A 17,629-nucleotide genomic window follows, 5' to 3' on the forward strand; every position below is an offset into this window, starting at 1 on the left:
TATCCTATTTTATTCCCACTCTCTCAGGTCGGGGGATAGGGAGTGGAGCAGAACATTTAAATAATGACAATTGAGCACAATCCCAAAGGATTGAGGCTAGAGATGGGACAGAACCTTTTGTATCAATAGCTGGCCTTTTTTGACTCTCCCCATAAAGGGTTTATGTTGGTCCAAGTGTCTGGATTTGGGTCAAATTATGGATGCTCTCCAGGGAATGGAGAGTGGGTGAACAGACAGGTTCAGAGCTCATTGTTTTAGTCTATGAATGAACAGTGTTGAGTCTGCATTTTTAAAGATAGCAAAGATCCCCACACCTAGAAATAGTTTGGTGTATGTGTAGCTATCTCATTTTATAAATTAGGGAAATAAGGGTCAGTTATATTGTTATGATCTTAGTATTGGGGGGGAATATCAGTGAATTTTTAGTCAAAAGATCATCTAGACTTGGGGAGAAATATCTTACATGTCTACAAGTCCTGAGTTCAAATCTTCCCTCAAATGCTTATTACCTATGTGACAACTGGATGAGTCATTAAATCATTCTGGGACTCAAGTTTTTCTCATCTATAAAATGAGGGAGTTGAACAAGATGGCCTTGAAAGTCCCTTCAGGGACTATATTGAGTAGCTTTTTACCCTCTAATTTCCTTATATTTAATTATAATTACTATTCCCCCCAAGTCTCCTAGGCTGACAATCTTGGAGTTATCTTTCATTTTTTTTTCCTTTTCCTCTCATTTCTCCACGCTAGGTAGGTGGTCCAGTTTAGAGCACTGGACCTGGAATCAGGAAGGTCTAAGTTCAAATCTAGCACTAGAAACTTACTAGCTGTGTGCATATGGGCAAGTCATTTAACTTAATGTCTGCCTCAGTTTCCTTCTCTGTAAAATGGGGATCATAATACCACCTACCTCATAGGGTTGTTATGAGGATTAAATGAGATCATATTTGTAAAAGACAGCACAGCGCCTGGCACATAGGGGCTTCCTAAATGTTTGTTTCCTTCCTTTTCCCCTCCCTCTCCTCCATTCTAGGTTGCCAAGTCATGCCAGTTCTATCTTCGTTATATCTTTCTGATCTTTCACTTCTTCCATCCTAATCCAGGCTCTTTTATTAGCTCTTACTGCAATAGCTGCCAACTTTGCTCCCCAGAATTCAGGACCTATTTACTCCTCATGCCACTGACCCCACGATCTTCCTAAAGTACAAGTCTGCCCAAGTCACTCCCTGGTTCAGAATCTTTTTGTGGTTCATTATTGTCTACTAAGAAAGGTCCAAAGTCCTTTGGTTGGCATTCAAGGTTTTTCCTAATCTGGTTCTAACCAACTTTTCAAGCTTTATTTCTTTCAATCCCCCACTCACACATCCTCTGCCTCAGTCAAGCCAGACAATTTGCCTTTCCTTGTTGGTTCTCCCATTAGAAAGTAAGCTTTTTTTGTATGGTAGTGTTTCATTCATTGCATCTGCATCCCTGCTATCTATTGCCTTATGAATCTCTGTTTTCTTATCTGTAGAATGCGAATTTTGGCTTTGATGATCTCTAGGACCCTCCCAGCATGAAATTGATTATTTGATGACTTCTCTTGGCCTTAGTTTCCTCAGGGGGTTGGATTGGATAACTTCTAGGGCCTCTCCCAACTCTAACTCTATTATCTCTGGCCAGCTAATTCTATTCTGACCTCTATAGCACTCAGTTTCCTTAGCTGAGGGGACTGGACTAGAGGACCTCTGAGATTCCCTTCTAGCTTTAATCCTACTTATGATCCTAAGCAGGTGCTCACTGGAACCTGGAGGGAATCAGGGCAGCTCATCTGAAAAGGTTTGTGAAGCTCTCAATGAGCTTGCTTCCTGTTGCTGGGCACAGACTGTCCCTTTGTCCTTCCATTTGAGACCTGAGCAAATTAGAGGCCACCCATGTGATGGTGCCATCAGCATTGAGAATGTACTCATGCTCCATCAGGGACCCAGTACAATATTTGTCTTCATTTTAAAAGAAGCTATCAACATGATTCATGCCTGAGAGAGTCCTTTGGCCTCCCCAGTGTCTGAGGGCTTTGCTTGTCTCTCTAATTCCCTAATTGTCAAACACTCACCAAACAACAGAAATTTATATCCATCTTGGGTTGTTAATGGAGGTAACATAAAATCCTACCCTAATAAATAACAGTGGGAGCTTTTAAAGAACCACTTGAGAATGAATAGCAGGAAATGAAGATGCATAGGGGCTAGCTTGTAATGGCAGAATCAGAAGACAGGGACCAGCAACTGGCTCCCCATTAGCACCCATACCCCAGTCCACCTGACTCCCAAGCTGGAATGGGCAAGAAATAAGTCTGTCAAAGCAGGAAATAAACAACCCACTAGATAAGGATTCAGGACACCTAGGAGCAGAGAACCTAAAGCCAAAAGGGAATTTAGAGACCCTCACATCAGCTATCACATTTATATATGAGTAAATTGAATTCCAAGGTGGTCCTGACTTGTCCAAGGTTACACAGGTAGTGACTCTAGCTAGAGTAAATACTTTTTTCCTTATGTAGTCAAGGAATGATATTGAGTGGGGAATAGGGACCAACATTCCCAGCCAGGTCCCGGATCTCAGTTTGGATGTTTCCTTTAAAGTCAGATCCATTGGAGGTAGGAGGTAGGAGGCAGCCCCTCGGTCTGTACATTTCTCCATACCTTGCTTGATTACTAGAGTTCCTTAGATGACCTGGACCATGCGTGGACAACTTTCCCCTCCCCTCTTTCCTTTATTGCAAATGAAGCTTGGAGTAGATGGAAAAACCCAATACTGATTCTTTAAGATTACTCAATTTGAGCTCTGAAGCTTTTGTGTTTTCAGATTAGATGGAATAAAGAGACCATTTTTGGCTTTCTTTTTATCTTTAGGATTTAGCATAATCCCAGGCTTATTAAGAACTATTGACTATAGACTGAGTGATAGATGTCAGGTCCATTGGGTTGAGAGCCAAAAGGAATCTTAGTGATCATCACTTGGAGATCATCAATGCTTCCACTACCTGCTAAGTGAGAGTTGGGTTAGATGGCATTATAGGATTACAGGGTCATTGAGTCAGAGCAGCAAGTGACCTTAGAGACTATCAAATTCCACCCCCTCATTTTTAAGTGAGGAAACTATTCAAGAGAGGTCAAGTGATTTGCCTAAAGTCATATAGAGCGTTAAGTGGAAAAGCAGAGATTTAAAATTAGGATCGCTGATTCTAAATCCATCACACTTACCACACCATACTTATTTCCTAGTGTCTGGTGCTATCCGATACCTTTTTATTGTATATTCCATGATCTAATCCTATTTACATAAACGAGGAAGGAATGGGCTTGGTCAAGGTCATAGTTAATAAGTGGTCATGTTGGGTTGTGAATACAGAGGTCATATTTCAGATTTGACCTCTCCATCACACAAGAGTTGCTTTTTAGAGGAATTAGAACATTTGATATAGGGATCGGAGCACCATCAATTTCTGTAGCATCCCAGGATTTATAGTGGAGGGAGACCTTAAGTGGAATTTACTATACCCCCAAATATCACCCCCCATTTTACAGAGTAGAGGAAATTCTGAGGGAAAATAGATTTTTTTGCTTGAAAATATCAGAGCCAAGAATTTTTTTTATTAATAGAATTTATCCACAAGGGTCCCAGCCCCTCCCTTTTCTTCATATTCCCCACATCACAAAAGACATCATCTGAGAGACAGACATACTCATACAAATTATGTCTAATGTTTCCACCTTTTAGTTCTCTCTCTGGAAGTAACATTCACAATTTATTCTTTAAATCTATATGTATGATATTCTCTTGGTTCTACTCATTTCATTGTACATTATCTTCCCAGGTTCTTTCTGAGTTTTATTAAAATTAGCCTGACCATCATTTTTTTAATGGCACAATGGTATTCCATCACAATCATATCCACAATATGTTTATTCATTCCCTAAATAATGGGCATCCTCTTAATTTCAAATTCTTTGCCACCACAAAGAGATGTTGTAAATATTTTGGAACATATAGGTCCTTTTCCCCACCTTTTCCCTGATTTTCTTGGGAAACAGACCCAGCAATGGTTTTCCTGGGGTCTAAGGATATACACAGTTTTATAACTCTCTGGGTATAATTCCAAATTGCTCTCCAAAATGGTTGAATAAGTTCATAGCTCTACTAATAGTATGTGCCCCATTTCCTCTCCTCTCCTCCAACAATTGGTCATTTTGCCTTTTGTAATTTTAGCTAATCTGATGGGTGTGAGATGATATCTCAGAATTATTTTGGTTTGCATTTCTCTAATCAACAGTGATTTAGAACATTTTCTCACATATTTATACATGGCTTTGATTTCTTCCAAGTTTAATTTACTAAAAGTTGTCTGTTCGTATCTTTTGTCCATTTGTCAATTGGGGGATGGCTCTTATTCTTATAAATTTGACAAAGTTCCCTATATATTTTAGATATAAGACCTATATCGGAAAAGATGTTTATAACCACCCATCCATTTTCTACTTTCCTTCTAAACTTGGAAACATTTATTTCATTTGTCCAAAACCTTTTTCTTTTAATGTACTTAAACTTATCCATATTAGGTTTCATAGTGCTCTCCATCTCTAGTTAACTCAAATTCTTCTCATATCCACAAATATGCTAGGTAATATGTCCCTGTTCTTCTTATTTACTTATAGTGTCTCCTTTTATGTCTAGATCATGTATCTGTTTTGATCTTATCTTACTGAATGATGTAAGATATTAGTCCATATCTACTTTCTGCCAAATTACTTTCCAGTTGTCCTAATAATTTTTACCAAAAATCATTTCATTTTCCACAAACCTGGATCTATGCTTTTATCAAATACAAGATTACTCTACTCTTTTACTATTGTTTGTTACATGTCTGATCTGTTCCACTGATCTACCTTTCTGTTTCTTAGCTAGTACCAGATAGTTTCTATAATTAATACTTTATAATATAATTTAAAATCTAGTACTGCTAGATCTCCTTCCTTTATATTTTTCCACTAATTCTTTTGATATTCTTGGTCTTTTGTTCTTCCAGATGAATTTTTAATTATATTTTCTAGCTTAATAAAATTAGTTTTTGGCAATTTAATTGGAATGGCATTGAATAAATAGATTAGTTTAGGTAGGATTGTCATTTTAATTTTATTGGCAGAATCAAAATTTGAATCATAGGTGACATGTGGCCAGAACTACGCTTTAGGCAGGTTGTTTTGTTACCTGAGTGGCAGATTGATTAGGTATTGAGAGGGGAGAGGCTGAAAGCTAGGAGACTGACTAGGAAGCTACTGCAATAGTTTGGGATTGATGAACTAGATTGGTAGTAAGTAGTGTGTAGACAGAAAAGAGGAAAGATTCAAGAAACATTGAGGAGATAGAATCAATAAGACTTAGATTTGAGGGGTTAGGGTGGCAGAAAGAGAGAGAAGCATTAAGGATAACCCTGAAGTTCACCCAGACATTGGAAAAATGGTGGTGCTCTCAACACAGAGAGACAACAGATTTAATGGGGAAGATAAGTTTTGTTTTATATATCTTGATTTTAAGATGCCAAGGACACAAGTAAATGGAAAGATCTAGCAGGTAGTTTGAGATGAAAGAATGGAAGCCAGAAGGGAGATTTTATCTATCTATCTATCTATCTATCTATCTATCTATCTATCTATCTATCTATCTATCTACATATATATATATAAGTCATCTACATATGGGTGATAATTGGTTATATAGGAGTAGATAAAGTTAATAAGAGAGAGTAGAGGTCACAGAGAAGAGGGTCTTGGACAAAGCTATGTGAGTGTGGCATTTATGCTTAGGGAGCAGGAGATGAATGATGAGCCAGCAAAGGAGTGTGAGAAGAAGCTGTTATATAGGAAAAGAATCAGGAAATTAGAGCATTACAGAAGCCAAGGGAAGCAATTTCAGTTATAGGATGGGGTTGGAAGCCATATCCCAAGGAATTCTCAGAAAAGTAGGGTGACTGCACAAGATCACCTAATTTATGTCTGATTCAGGACTGGAACTCAGGTCTTCTGACTAAAAATCAAATGCTGTGTTTGTGGCTGGGCTGAATCTACGGGAGACTGAGCTTCTGTCCAATGCACACATTCTCTTTTGTCCAGTTGCTTCTGCTGTGGGGTTGGGGTGAGGAGAGGTAGGTAGGGGGATTGCCATAGCCCATGACCTGATTTCACAGTGGGAATTCTATACCTTCTATTCTCTCTAGGTAGATGGCATTCTGTGCTTGGCTGACATCCTGACTGACAGTAGCCACTCAGAAGCTACCAGAGCAGAGGCTGCTGCCGTGGTTGCCCAGATCACGTCTCCACACTTGCCTGTGACCCAGCATCTCAGCAGTTTCCTGGAGAACATGGAGGAGATCGTGACAGCTCTCATCAGTAAGTAACTATGATTACAGGTGAGGGAGAATTAGCAGGAATGGTGAACGCAGGAACCATAGGACTTGCCCATTGGCTATATAGGCAGCCAACCATCTGATATTATTCAAGAGGCACTAGGAACTCCCTGGTGGTTCCAAATATCTCCCTTACAGCTTGTCATGTTGCCTGAAATTCCACTGTTAGACAGTCATCCCTTTCAGCTTCAAAGTCTATTCATTGTCAAGATTCCAGTTTTGTGACAATCAAATACAAGTTGTCAGAGCCAGAAGGGCCTTTGAGCTATCTCATTTTAAAGGTTAGGAAACTGAGCATTCATGATAGAGAGGGACTTGACCAAGGTCTCACAAAAAGTTAGTGGCTCAGCCAGGACTAAAAGGTGGGTCTTGACTTTGATAGGGTGGACTTGTATGTCCTAGAGGTTTAAGGACCTGGGAGATAATCTAGTCCAAACTCCCCCGTTTTGCAGATAAGGAAACCAAGACCTTGTAAGGGGAACTGCTTTAGGAATAATCACAGGACCATAGATTTAGGATTAGAAAAGATGTTAGAGGCCATCAAGGTCAAATTTGTCATTATATATAAGGAAACAAGACCAGCAAGGATGTCAGTCCAGAAATAAATGAATGAATGGATGAATAAATCATTTACCAAACATTTACTGTATCCAAAGTACTGTTGCCAAACTCTGAGGATACAAATAGATACAAATACAAATATAAAAATAAACTGATCCTTGCCCTCAAGGAGCTTACCTTTGGAAGAGCAAGCCAACACTTATGGAAGGTTTCACTTTCAGTTCTGATGAAAAAGTCCCATGATCCTTTTAGGATACTGTGGTGAAGCAGATGGTCATGCCTCTGAGAAGACCACTAGGTAGGTGGCAGAGCCATGATGTAGACACCAAGCCCTCTGAGTCCAAATCCAGGACCTTTTCCTCTGGAGCTGGACATCTTTCTTATAAATGTTAGGATTTAAACCCCCTACCTCCTAATTCTGCATTCTTTCTACTTTGTCAAAACATCTATCCCCAGTTTTCTTTCTTCCTTACCTCCCAAAACATTACTATTAGAAATATGTATACATGCATATCCATGTGAAGAAGAAAGTAGGTTTTGAAGCCAACATATTAGCTGTGTGACTTTACTTAAGTCACTTAACCTCTCAGGACTCTCTCCAGTTCTCTAAGACCATAAATCGCCAGGACTTTTTCCTCATCTGAAAATTCCCAATACCAGTAAAATCACAAGTCCAGTTCAGCTCTTGATATATGTAAATAATATGTGGACATATATGCATATAATTTATATGTGTATATAGCTACAATTTTAGAGAATTTTGAGATTTCCCTTCAGAAACTGAACTAGGTCTTGGGAATTTGAAGGATCTGAGAAAATTGGGAAGGGTGAAGACTAGATGGAGTCACCTAGAGATGGGGGAAGTCCTGGCTTCCAATTTGACTTTAAATATTTCCTGGCTCTGTGACCCTGGGCAAGTCATTTAACTTTCTTTGCCTAATGCTTAGCACTCTTCTACTTTGGAACCAATATAACAATCTAAGAAAGAAAGCAAGGATTTAAAAAAATTGACTAGATTGAATCATTCCTTTTGCTAGAGGCTAGTGTAATCAGAGACCAGGCCTGGGTGGGAATTAATGGGAGTCTTCCCAGTTTGCTTAAGCTTGAAAAAATGCTTGGATCAAGACATAAGCCTATTTATTTACTTCTTCCTCCATCTCTCTTTCCCTGCTTCTTTCTTCCCCTAGTTCTCAGGGTCTGACCATCCTTGAATTTTTTTAAACCCCTATCTTCCATCTTAGATTCAATGCTAAGTATTGGCCCCAAGGCAGAAGAGTGGTAAGGGCTAGGCAATGGGGGTTAAGTGACTTGCCCAGGGTCACACAGCTGGGAAGTGTTGATCTTGCTGTGCTAACCCTTACTTCTTGATAGAAACTCCCCTGGGAGAGCAGCACCATATATTCTCCCACAATATTAAGTAGACAGGCCATTTTGTGGGGTATCTGGGCAGCAGGCAGATGGGGAAGAACTAAAAAAAGCCAAGACAGCTTGGGAATACATGCTCTCCATTCTTTCCTTCCTTCCTTCCTTCCTTCCTTCCTTCCTTCCTTCCTTCCTTCCTTCCTTCCTTCCTTCCTTCCTTCCTTCCTTCCTTCCTTCCTTCCTTCCTTCCTTCCTTCCTTCCTTCCTTCCTTCCTTCCTTCCTTCCTTCCTTCCTTCCTTCCTTCCTTCCTTCCTTCCTTCCTTCCTTCCTTCCTTCCTTCCTTTCTTTCTTTCTTTCTTTCTTTCTTTCTTTCTTTCTTTCTTTCTTTCTTTCTTTCTTTCTTTCTTTCTTTCTTTCTTTCTTTCTTTCTTTCTTTCTTTCTTTCTTTCTTTCTTTCTTTCTTTCTTTCTTTCTTTCTTTCTTTCTTTCTTTCTTTCTTTCTTTCTTTCTTTCTTTCTTTCTTTCTTTCTTTCTTTCTTTCTTTCTTCTCTTATTACATTTATAAGTGAGTCATCAGATTGCTCCATTTAATCTTCTTAACACACAGTGTAGATTAAATGGCTGGATGACTCAGACCATAGTTAAAATAAATGAGGGCCAAAATTAAAAGGCACTTAGATGGTTGTGCTAATAATTGCTGTGTAGGCAGCAGCCACATAGTCAAGAGAGAAAGGGGAGGGCTTTGCCGACTATGAAGAAATGGTTGTTGTAGCATGTGGGGGTGAATGCATAGCTCCAGCCCTCTGTGCCAGATGGAGATGAATTAACCCTTGATTTTTCTGGGCCATGGGGCAGGATGGTCACTAACTACTAACTACTTCACCCAGATCTGGACTCCTACTTCAGGGCTGAGGCTAACTCAGAGAATGTTGGAGTTGGACCTTTAGAAACCTTCTGGATCAAAACCTTCATTTGCAAATGGGGAAACAGTCCCACAGAGGGGAAGAAATGTGTACAGAGCTATTTGATGGCAGATCTAGGAGCAGAATTCAGGTCTTTTTTTTCACTGAGCCACAATGTCCAGAATATTCCCATAATCATGGTGAACCTAGGTGCAGTGGAGCAAAGGGAAGAGTGGGAACTAGCTCTTAGAACAAAGTTAAGGGCAATACTAGAGACAGAAGATATTGGGTTCAAATTTGGTCTCAGACACTTCCCAGCTGTGTGACCTTGGGCAAGTCACTTAACCCCCATTGCCTAGCCCTTTTCACTCTTCTGCCTTGGAACCAATATACAGCACTGATTTGAAGAGAGAAAGTAAGGCTTTTTTGTTGTTGTTTTGTTTTTGTTTTTGTTTTTAAAAAATGAAGTTAAGAATCATGGAGAAGAGACTTCAAGGATCTAACCAGACTGTGGCATTTAGGGACATCAAAGCATAGCCTTTTCCTTCTTCAATTGCTTACATATTTCTTTTGCTTATTTTTTCAATTATATATTGAAACAATTTTTGACAGTTGTTTGATGATATTTTGTCATTTGGATTTTCTTCCTTCCTCTTTCCTTCTCCCTCTTTCTGAAGCATAAATAGTCAGACAATGGTTATACCAGAGCTTTCATGCAATAAACATTTCCATATTCCTCATGTCATGACAAAAGACACATATCCCACATACATGCTTTGATCTTCAATCAGACTCCAACAGTTTCTTCTTTGACTGGAGAGCATTTTTTATCACAAGTCCCTTGGGGTTATTTTGGAACCTTGTTTTACTGATAAGAGTTTAGTCTTTCACTGTTGATCATCATAATATATTTGTGACTGTATACATTGTTCTCCTGATTCTACTATCTTCACTTTGCATCAGTTCATATAGTTCTTTACAGGTTTTTGGTTGCTTATCTTTGGTTGTGCTGATTAATTACTTTTGTGACCCCATTGGTATATACTATTGAAGGTCAGCTAAATCCAAGGAGTTCCTAGAAGTGCTGTGGTCAAGTTAAAGCTATGTCAGAAAGCAACAGTCAAAAAAGTAATCTGAAAACCTCTGACAAAGGTTTAATTACTCATATTTATAATGAGCTAAATCAATTGTACAAAAAATCAAGCCATTCTCCAATTGATAAATGGGCAAGGGAAATGGATAGGCAGTTCTCAGATAAAGAAATCAAAACTATTAACAAGCACATGAAGAAGTGTTCCACATCTCTTATAATCAGAGAGATGCAAATCAAAACAACTCTGAGGTATCACCTCACACCTAGCAGATTGGCTAACATAACAGCAGAGGAAAGTAATGAATGCTGGAGGGGATGTGGCAAAGTAGGGACATTAATTCATTGCTGGTGGAGTTGTGAACTGATCCAACCATTCTGAGGGCAATTTGGAACTATGCCCAAAGGGCGACAAAAGAATATCTACCCTTTGACCCAGCCATAGCACTGCTGGGTCTGTATCCCAAAGAGATAATGGACACAAAGACTTGTACAAAAATATTCATAGCTGCGCTCTTTGTGGTGGCCCAAAACTGGAAAACGAGGGGATGCCCATCAATTGGGGAATGGCTGAACAAACTGTGGTATATGTTGGTGATGGAATACTATTGTGCTCAAAGGAATAATAAAGTGGAGAAGTTCCATGGAGACTGGAACAACCTCCAGGAAGTGATGCAGAGCGAGAGGAGCAGAACCAGGAGAACATTGTACACAGAGACTAATACACTGTGGTATAATCGAACGTAATGGACTTCTCCATTAGGGGCGGTGTAATGTCCCTGAACAACTTTCAGGGATCCAGGAGAAAAAAAACACCATTCATAAGCAAAGGATAAACTATGGGAGTGGAAACACCGAGAAAAAGCAACTGCCTGAATACAGAGGTTGAGGGGACATGACAGAGGATAGACTTTAAATGAACACTCTAATGCAAATACTATCAACAAAGCAATGAGTTCAAATCAAGAAAACATCTAATGCCCAGTGGACTTACGCGTCGGCTATGGGGGGTGGGGGGGAGGAAAAGAAAATGATCTATGTCTTTAACGAATAATGCTTGGAAATGATCAAATAAAATATATTAAAATAAAAAAAAATAAAAAAATAAAAAAAAAAAAAGAAAAAAAAAGTAATCTGAAGGGCAGATAGATGACTCAGTGGATTAAGAACCAGGTCCAGAGACAAGAGGTCCTGTGTCTGGCTTCATACCTTTCCTAATTGTATGACCCTGGGTAAGTCATTTAACTCTTCCCTCCCCCCACTACCTAGCCCTTACCTTGTTGTACCTTACATAGTACTGATTCCAAGACAGAAAATTAAAAAAAACAAAACAAAACAAAACACAATCTGGAAACAGGGAATATATAAATCTTTGATATCTAAGCAAGACATAGGGTTAAATACAAGGCAATAAGAATCACAGGTTTAGAATGCTAGCAACAAGGAGACCTTCATAGAAAAGTAAATTTTGCCTTAGCCAGGAAACTTCATATATGCTATGACATAAGCCCATCTGGAGATATGGCTAGTATATGACCAACAGGTGATAGCAGGTGATTCATATCGATGTAGACTGGCCTATATAGAAGTTGGTATCTCAGGGATAAGGGCATCTGGGAGGTGCAATGGATAGAATGCTCAGCCTGATGTCAGGAAGAGTACTCTTAAAAGTTCAAATTTGGCCTCAGACACTTAGAAGCTGTGTGACCTTGGACAAGTCACTTAACCCTTTTTGCTTTCATTTCCTCATCTGTAAAATGAACTGGAAAAGGAAATGATAAACCTCTCCAGTATTTTTGCCATGAAAACCCCAAATGGGGCTACAAAGAGTTAGACATGACTGAAAAACAACTGAATGACAACACAATGTCAGGGATGAGGTCAGATATGACCCTTCGATTCAAGACTTTGATGTGAGACCTTCTCGCAATGTGCTGGTTCTGTCTGAGTTGTAGGACTTCTTGAAAATCAATTTGGAGGGAGTGATGACTTCCTCTTCTAATCCAGACTCTATCCCTACTCCAGAACTGTGCCAAGAGGCCTCATCTGGTGAAGTCTTCCTATTGGCTTCTGCAGCCCTTGCCAACATCACTTTCTTTGACACCATGGCCTGTGAGATGCTCCTGCAGCTGAATGCCATGCGCATCCTTCTAGAAGCCTGTGCTGATAGGCAGAGAGTAGACACTCCCTATACCCGAGATCAGGTGAGTATTGTAAATCTTGAAATTTCTCAGACTTGTGAATGTTAAAAATTTCCACACTGGGGAATTCTCCATTGGAACAATTCCCTACTGGGAACATTCCCTATTTTGACAGTGAGAACTCTACTTGGATCTGAAATGGGAGGACCTCTACTCCACCCTTACTTAGGACTGCTTTAGGGGAGAAAATTCCTTGCTAAACAATGAAAGTACTTAAACCCATACTTATAATGAGGGAAAAAGTTCTTTAAGCCATGCCTATTTTTAGAATTAATACAATGGGGTGCTAAGTACCTATTAAAGGTCAGGAAACTTGTAAACTTGCCAGGAGCAAAGAGGTGAAAACTTATTCAGAAGTTTTTTTCTGGTTCAAACTTACTAAAGGGATTAGTCGACCCAGCAGTGTTTTTTCTGATTCAAACTTACTAAAGGGATTAGTCGACCCAGCAGTGAATTCAGAATGGGCAGTCCTTTGGAAAACATCTACTGTGATTGGTAGATGGAAGAACTTAGGGGAGGTGACATAGGAGAAAACCCCCTATATAAGAAAAAGCAGAATCTCTTGAAAATCAATCCTTTTGGAGAATCTCTTGAGGAGAGGCTCTGGAGAAGGGAAGCTCTTGGAGGACAATCTCTAAGGAGGTCTCGCTGGAGCTCCTCTGAGGGAACTCTGTCCCTCTGGAGGCTCTTGAGAGAGGCCCTTTGAAACAGTCTCTGGCTGGAAGGCTCTTTGAGGAGGACTCTGGCTGGAACTCTCTCTGAGGAGACTCTGTCACTAGAATCCTTGCTTAGACAGACCTTGTGGTGAGTGATAAAAGACTGACTGACTGATCTCTCTCTCTCTTAAGACTCAGGTCTAGGCCATGTTGGCTTAAGGCCTTTCATACTTATTTCCTTTTTTTCTCTCTCTTTTCTTTAATTCCTCATTGTATTATTAATTAAATTCTCTATAAAACCCAGTTGATATGGGTATATTCACAATTGGGAATATATTCCCTGGTGACCACCTTATATTTAATTTAAAACCAAGACACTGTAGTGAAACATATTTTCTGCGGTCACAAATTTACTCACCCACTCTTATATCTACTATAATTTATATCTTCCACTATTTTAATTCTTACAGTTTATGGCATTAACTCTTTTAACTGCCACAGTTTATGGCAGACAACTATTTTAAATATAACAGTATGTCTATATAAAGAAGGACCCCAAGGTAATCCCATCCAACTGACAGTCTTATAAATTCAGTGTCAACATACAATAAACATTTATTGTGTTTATGACATTGAAAGTATCAGGCTAGGCTTTGGGGTGGGAAAACAGACATATATCCAGAGTAAGTAAACTTAGTCCTTGTCCTCAAGAGGTTTAAAGTCTAGTTGGGGAGATGGTATCTCTAACCTCTATCTATCTGTCTCCATGTGCAAGATAATTAAGTAGACTCCCTTAGAGTCTTCAGTATTACCACATTCCTTTAGTATAGTATAGTAGTAGTCTCTCGGGAACCAAGAATGACAATTGTCTTTGTGCGCTTTCATCTGTGATGTACCCTCATATGGCTTGAAGAGGGTGGGGATAGATGAGTGTGCACAAAAACACTTGTGTGTGAAGGAGATTTTAGTGGAAAAGTCGATGCACAGAGACAGCTCCACTCTCTCGGAGTTGGAAGCCTGGGTCCAGTGGCACGAAAAGTCATTACACCTGGAGACTTCCACAACTGCATTGGATGGCCTTGTTGTCTTTTGTGCTCCAACACGCTCTAAGCACTCCACAGTGCTTTGTTGCATCGCCCTCTCTGCCGTTGAACCTTCTTATTGGTTTCTTCTGTCTGTTCAGCCGAAGCAGTCTTCACATGCTGGGTGATTAGATTCTCTTCTATTACCCTCCTACCACCCAGTGCTCATACCCTCATGCTGACTTCACATTGTCTACTGCAAATCCTTTCTCCAGTGAGGACAGAAATCTGTCCTGTCTGGTCCTCTCTCCATTTGAATTTGCCCATACTGTGCCCCATCTCTTAGGGCTTAGCTCTCCGATTGGTTTTGTGATGACTGCATCACACTCCATCAGTTACTCAATTCTTATAAAGCAGAGAGGGAGGGCTAATATAATGCATGACAGAACTGGGGATTAGAGTTATGGCTCTCTTAAAATGAAATTTAGTAGGTAGTAGATGAAATGTTCTACATTTGGGCTCAAGACATCAACTGAACAAGTACAGGACGGGAAAGGGATCAATGACAATAGCAACCAGCATTTATTATGCACCTACTGTGTGCTAGTGCTAGGGATATAATGGCAAAAGACAGTCTCTGATCACAAGCTCACAGTCTAATGGGAGAGACAACATGCAAGTAACTATGTGTAAATAAGATTGATACAGAATAAAATTGGAAATGGTCAACAGAGGGAATACACTAGCATTAAGGGGGATTGGGAAAGGCTTTCTGGAGATGACATGTGAAAAAGATTTAGTTCTTTCAGGGAACTTCAAGATCAATAGTGAGTAGGAGTGTGGAAAAAGGTGATGCGATTTTTGGCTGCATTAAGCAAGGTGTAATGTCCAGAGTGAGGGAAGTGATAGTCCTGCTTTCCTCTGCTTTAGTTTCACCAGACCTGGGTCTTGTGGATGGGCATTTTATGTTAGGAGGAACTCATTGACAATGAGTCTAGAGGAAGAAGATCCAACATTGAAGGAATTTGACGATGCTTAGCCTGGAGAAAGGAAAGCTAAGGGGGTAGACAGACCATTACCTCTGCCTTCAAAAATCTGCTGGATCATCACATGGAAGAAGAATTTCGCTTATTCTCTTTGGTCCCATGGATCAGTGAGTTGGAAATTGCTGAGAAGCAGATTTCAGCTTGATAGGAGAAAAACCATCCTAACCATGAGATCATTAGTGAGAATCTCTGGTAACAGAATTTCAGACTCCTTGGGCAAATGGAGGCGTAGTGGAGAGGGGATCTCTCCATTAGGATTACTAGGATACTTAGTAAGCCTCAGTGAAGCAACAGCTAATTCATTTGTCTATGAATGGGGCCAGTGAGGAAGTGATTGGCTTAAGGAGAGTGTCACAGTTTCAGACTCTGTAGCTATCAAAGGAAATTGTCTCCTTCCTCTCCTCCTCCCCATCATTCCCTGCACAGCCTGGGTTGGCCTCTGCACAGAGTCTCTTCATCTGTATAACATCTCATGGTTTGTAACATTCTTTCCCATCCATTACCTCCTTTGATCTCTGATGCAGAACTGGGAAGGAGATTAGAAGTATTAGAGCACAGAGTATAGACTTGAAGTTGTAAGAGACCATAAAAGCCTTCTACTTTCCTTCTCCCCATTTAACATTTAGGGAAACCGAGACTTAGAGAAATTTAAGTGTCTTGCCTCAGTCAGGGTGAATAATGATGGTGGTGGCAACTCATGTTCCAAGATGCAAGAAAAAGTGATTTCCTGTGCTCCCTCTGGCAGCACATATACTAAAATTGGAATGATACAGAGAAGATTATTATGGCCCCTACACAAGGATGGCATGCAAATTCATGAAGCATTCTGTATTTTTTTTAAAAAGTGATTTCCTCACAATTCTGGAGTTGGTACAGAAACTTCAGTATTGTTACCTATATTACAAATGACAACATTGGGGCCCAGAGAGGAGCAACATCACATAGACATTAGTGGTAGAATCAGGTTTAGAATAAAAGTCTTATGATGTATATAGGCTAAAATTAATTCATTCAGGGTATTCTGAGAGAGAAGTTGATGCTGTCCTAGACTTCAAGCTAGCTGTTCTTATCTCAACTATTGGGAATAGGAAGGCTCCAAACCTTAGTATTCTGATGGGGATAGTGGTGATGGTAGTGAAGAAACGATTCATTTTTGTAACAAGCTTTGGTTGGGATCTATTTTCATAGATTTGCTGATTGCAAACAAAGCCCATTAAGTCAAGTCGTGTTCTCAGTTTTTGATGTTCTGTACTGGGAAAGCAGGCGTTGTAGGAAAAATCTACAGCCAATTCTGGGAAGGATATTGTGTAATCTTGAACAACCCACAAAATGCTAGTAGTTCCTTTGTAAATAAGTGTCTAAACTATGGAAGGAGAGTATTTGCTACTTATTGACACTAACTGGTGATATATAGTTCACAAAGGAATTCCCAGGGCTTAGCAGTTTGCCTATTGTGTAGAGTTTTGGATATTTGGATGAGCCCAAAGGAACCCTATAAGTAACCAAAGATCAACTACAAAGTGCAATAAAACTGTGTTGTGAATGACTAAGTACACATGAGTTAGGGGACCTGGATTCCCAGGGCCTTTTCTCTTTCCCTACAGCTTTAAGGTTATAGAAAACCTAGGAAGATCTCTTCCTTCTTTCTCTGCTTTCTTTCCTTTTCCTTTACAGGTTCCTGCCTCTCCCCTCTCTCCCCCTCTTCTGGCCATTTACTCCAAGAGGATCTGCATTTCTGGATAGCTCCCTCTCTTGGCTGGATCTTAGGACTGAGCTTGTCCCCTTTTTTGAGATGCTTGGTGCCTCTTTGCCTTCTGACTGTATTTCACTCTCCTAGGGGAGTTTCCACCTTGGATATAAGTGTTTAATCTTAGGATGTAATCAGCACCACCAAAAGAATAACATTTCTATAGTGCTTTCAGATAAAAAATGGTGCTTTTGCCACAACAGCCTGGTCAGTTTGGATAGGTAGGTAGTGTAAGTGTCTTTATCCTCATTTTACAGATAAGGCAACTAAGCATATGAGAGGTGGCATTATTTGGTATTATATATCCTCTAAGTATCAAAACTGGGATACAGACACAGGTCTTCTGACTCCCAAGTTGAACTCTCTTTTTACTAGTCTACACTGCTTTTTTTTAAACCCTTACTTTCTCTCTTAGAATCAATACAATTATCAGTAGTAAGGCAGAGGAGCTAGGCAACTAGAATTAAGTGACTTGCCCAAGGTTATCTAGCTAGGAAGTGTTTGATATGCGATTTGAACCCAGGACCACCTGTCTCTATGCTTGGCTGCCTATCCACTGGGTCACCTAGCAGCACTGACTACATGAATTTTTGACTTTG

General features: G+C 39.9%; 1 protein-coding gene and 1 non-coding gene across 2 annotated transcripts in view; both read left to right on the plus strand.

Moving 5' to 3' along the window:
* INSC (INSC spindle orientation adaptor protein) overlaps positions 1-17,629 on the plus strand; it is a 172,361-nt gene that overhangs the window by 128,531 nt on the left and 26,201 nt on the right. Inside the window, exons 8-9 of the mRNA XM_007497036.3 lie at positions 6,254-6,425; positions 12,384-12,562. Coding sequence (XP_007497098.2) covers positions 6,254-6,425; positions 12,384-12,562 — 351 coding nt within the window. The remainder of the gene's footprint in view (positions 1-6,253; positions 6,426-12,383; positions 12,563-17,629) is intronic.
* On the plus strand, positions 16,013-16,119 carry LOC130455320 (U6 spliceosomal RNA). Its single transcript, XR_008913234.1, has one exon. It is a non-coding gene; the product is annotated as a U6 spliceosomal RNA (small nuclear RNA).

Source organism: Monodelphis domestica, chromosome 6, assembly GCF_027887165.1.
Source record: "Monodelphis domestica isolate mMonDom1 chromosome 6, mMonDom1.pri, whole genome shotgun sequence".
In the NCBI taxonomy this organism is placed as follows: domain Eukaryota; kingdom Metazoa; phylum Chordata; class Mammalia; order Didelphimorphia; family Didelphidae; genus Monodelphis; species Monodelphis domestica.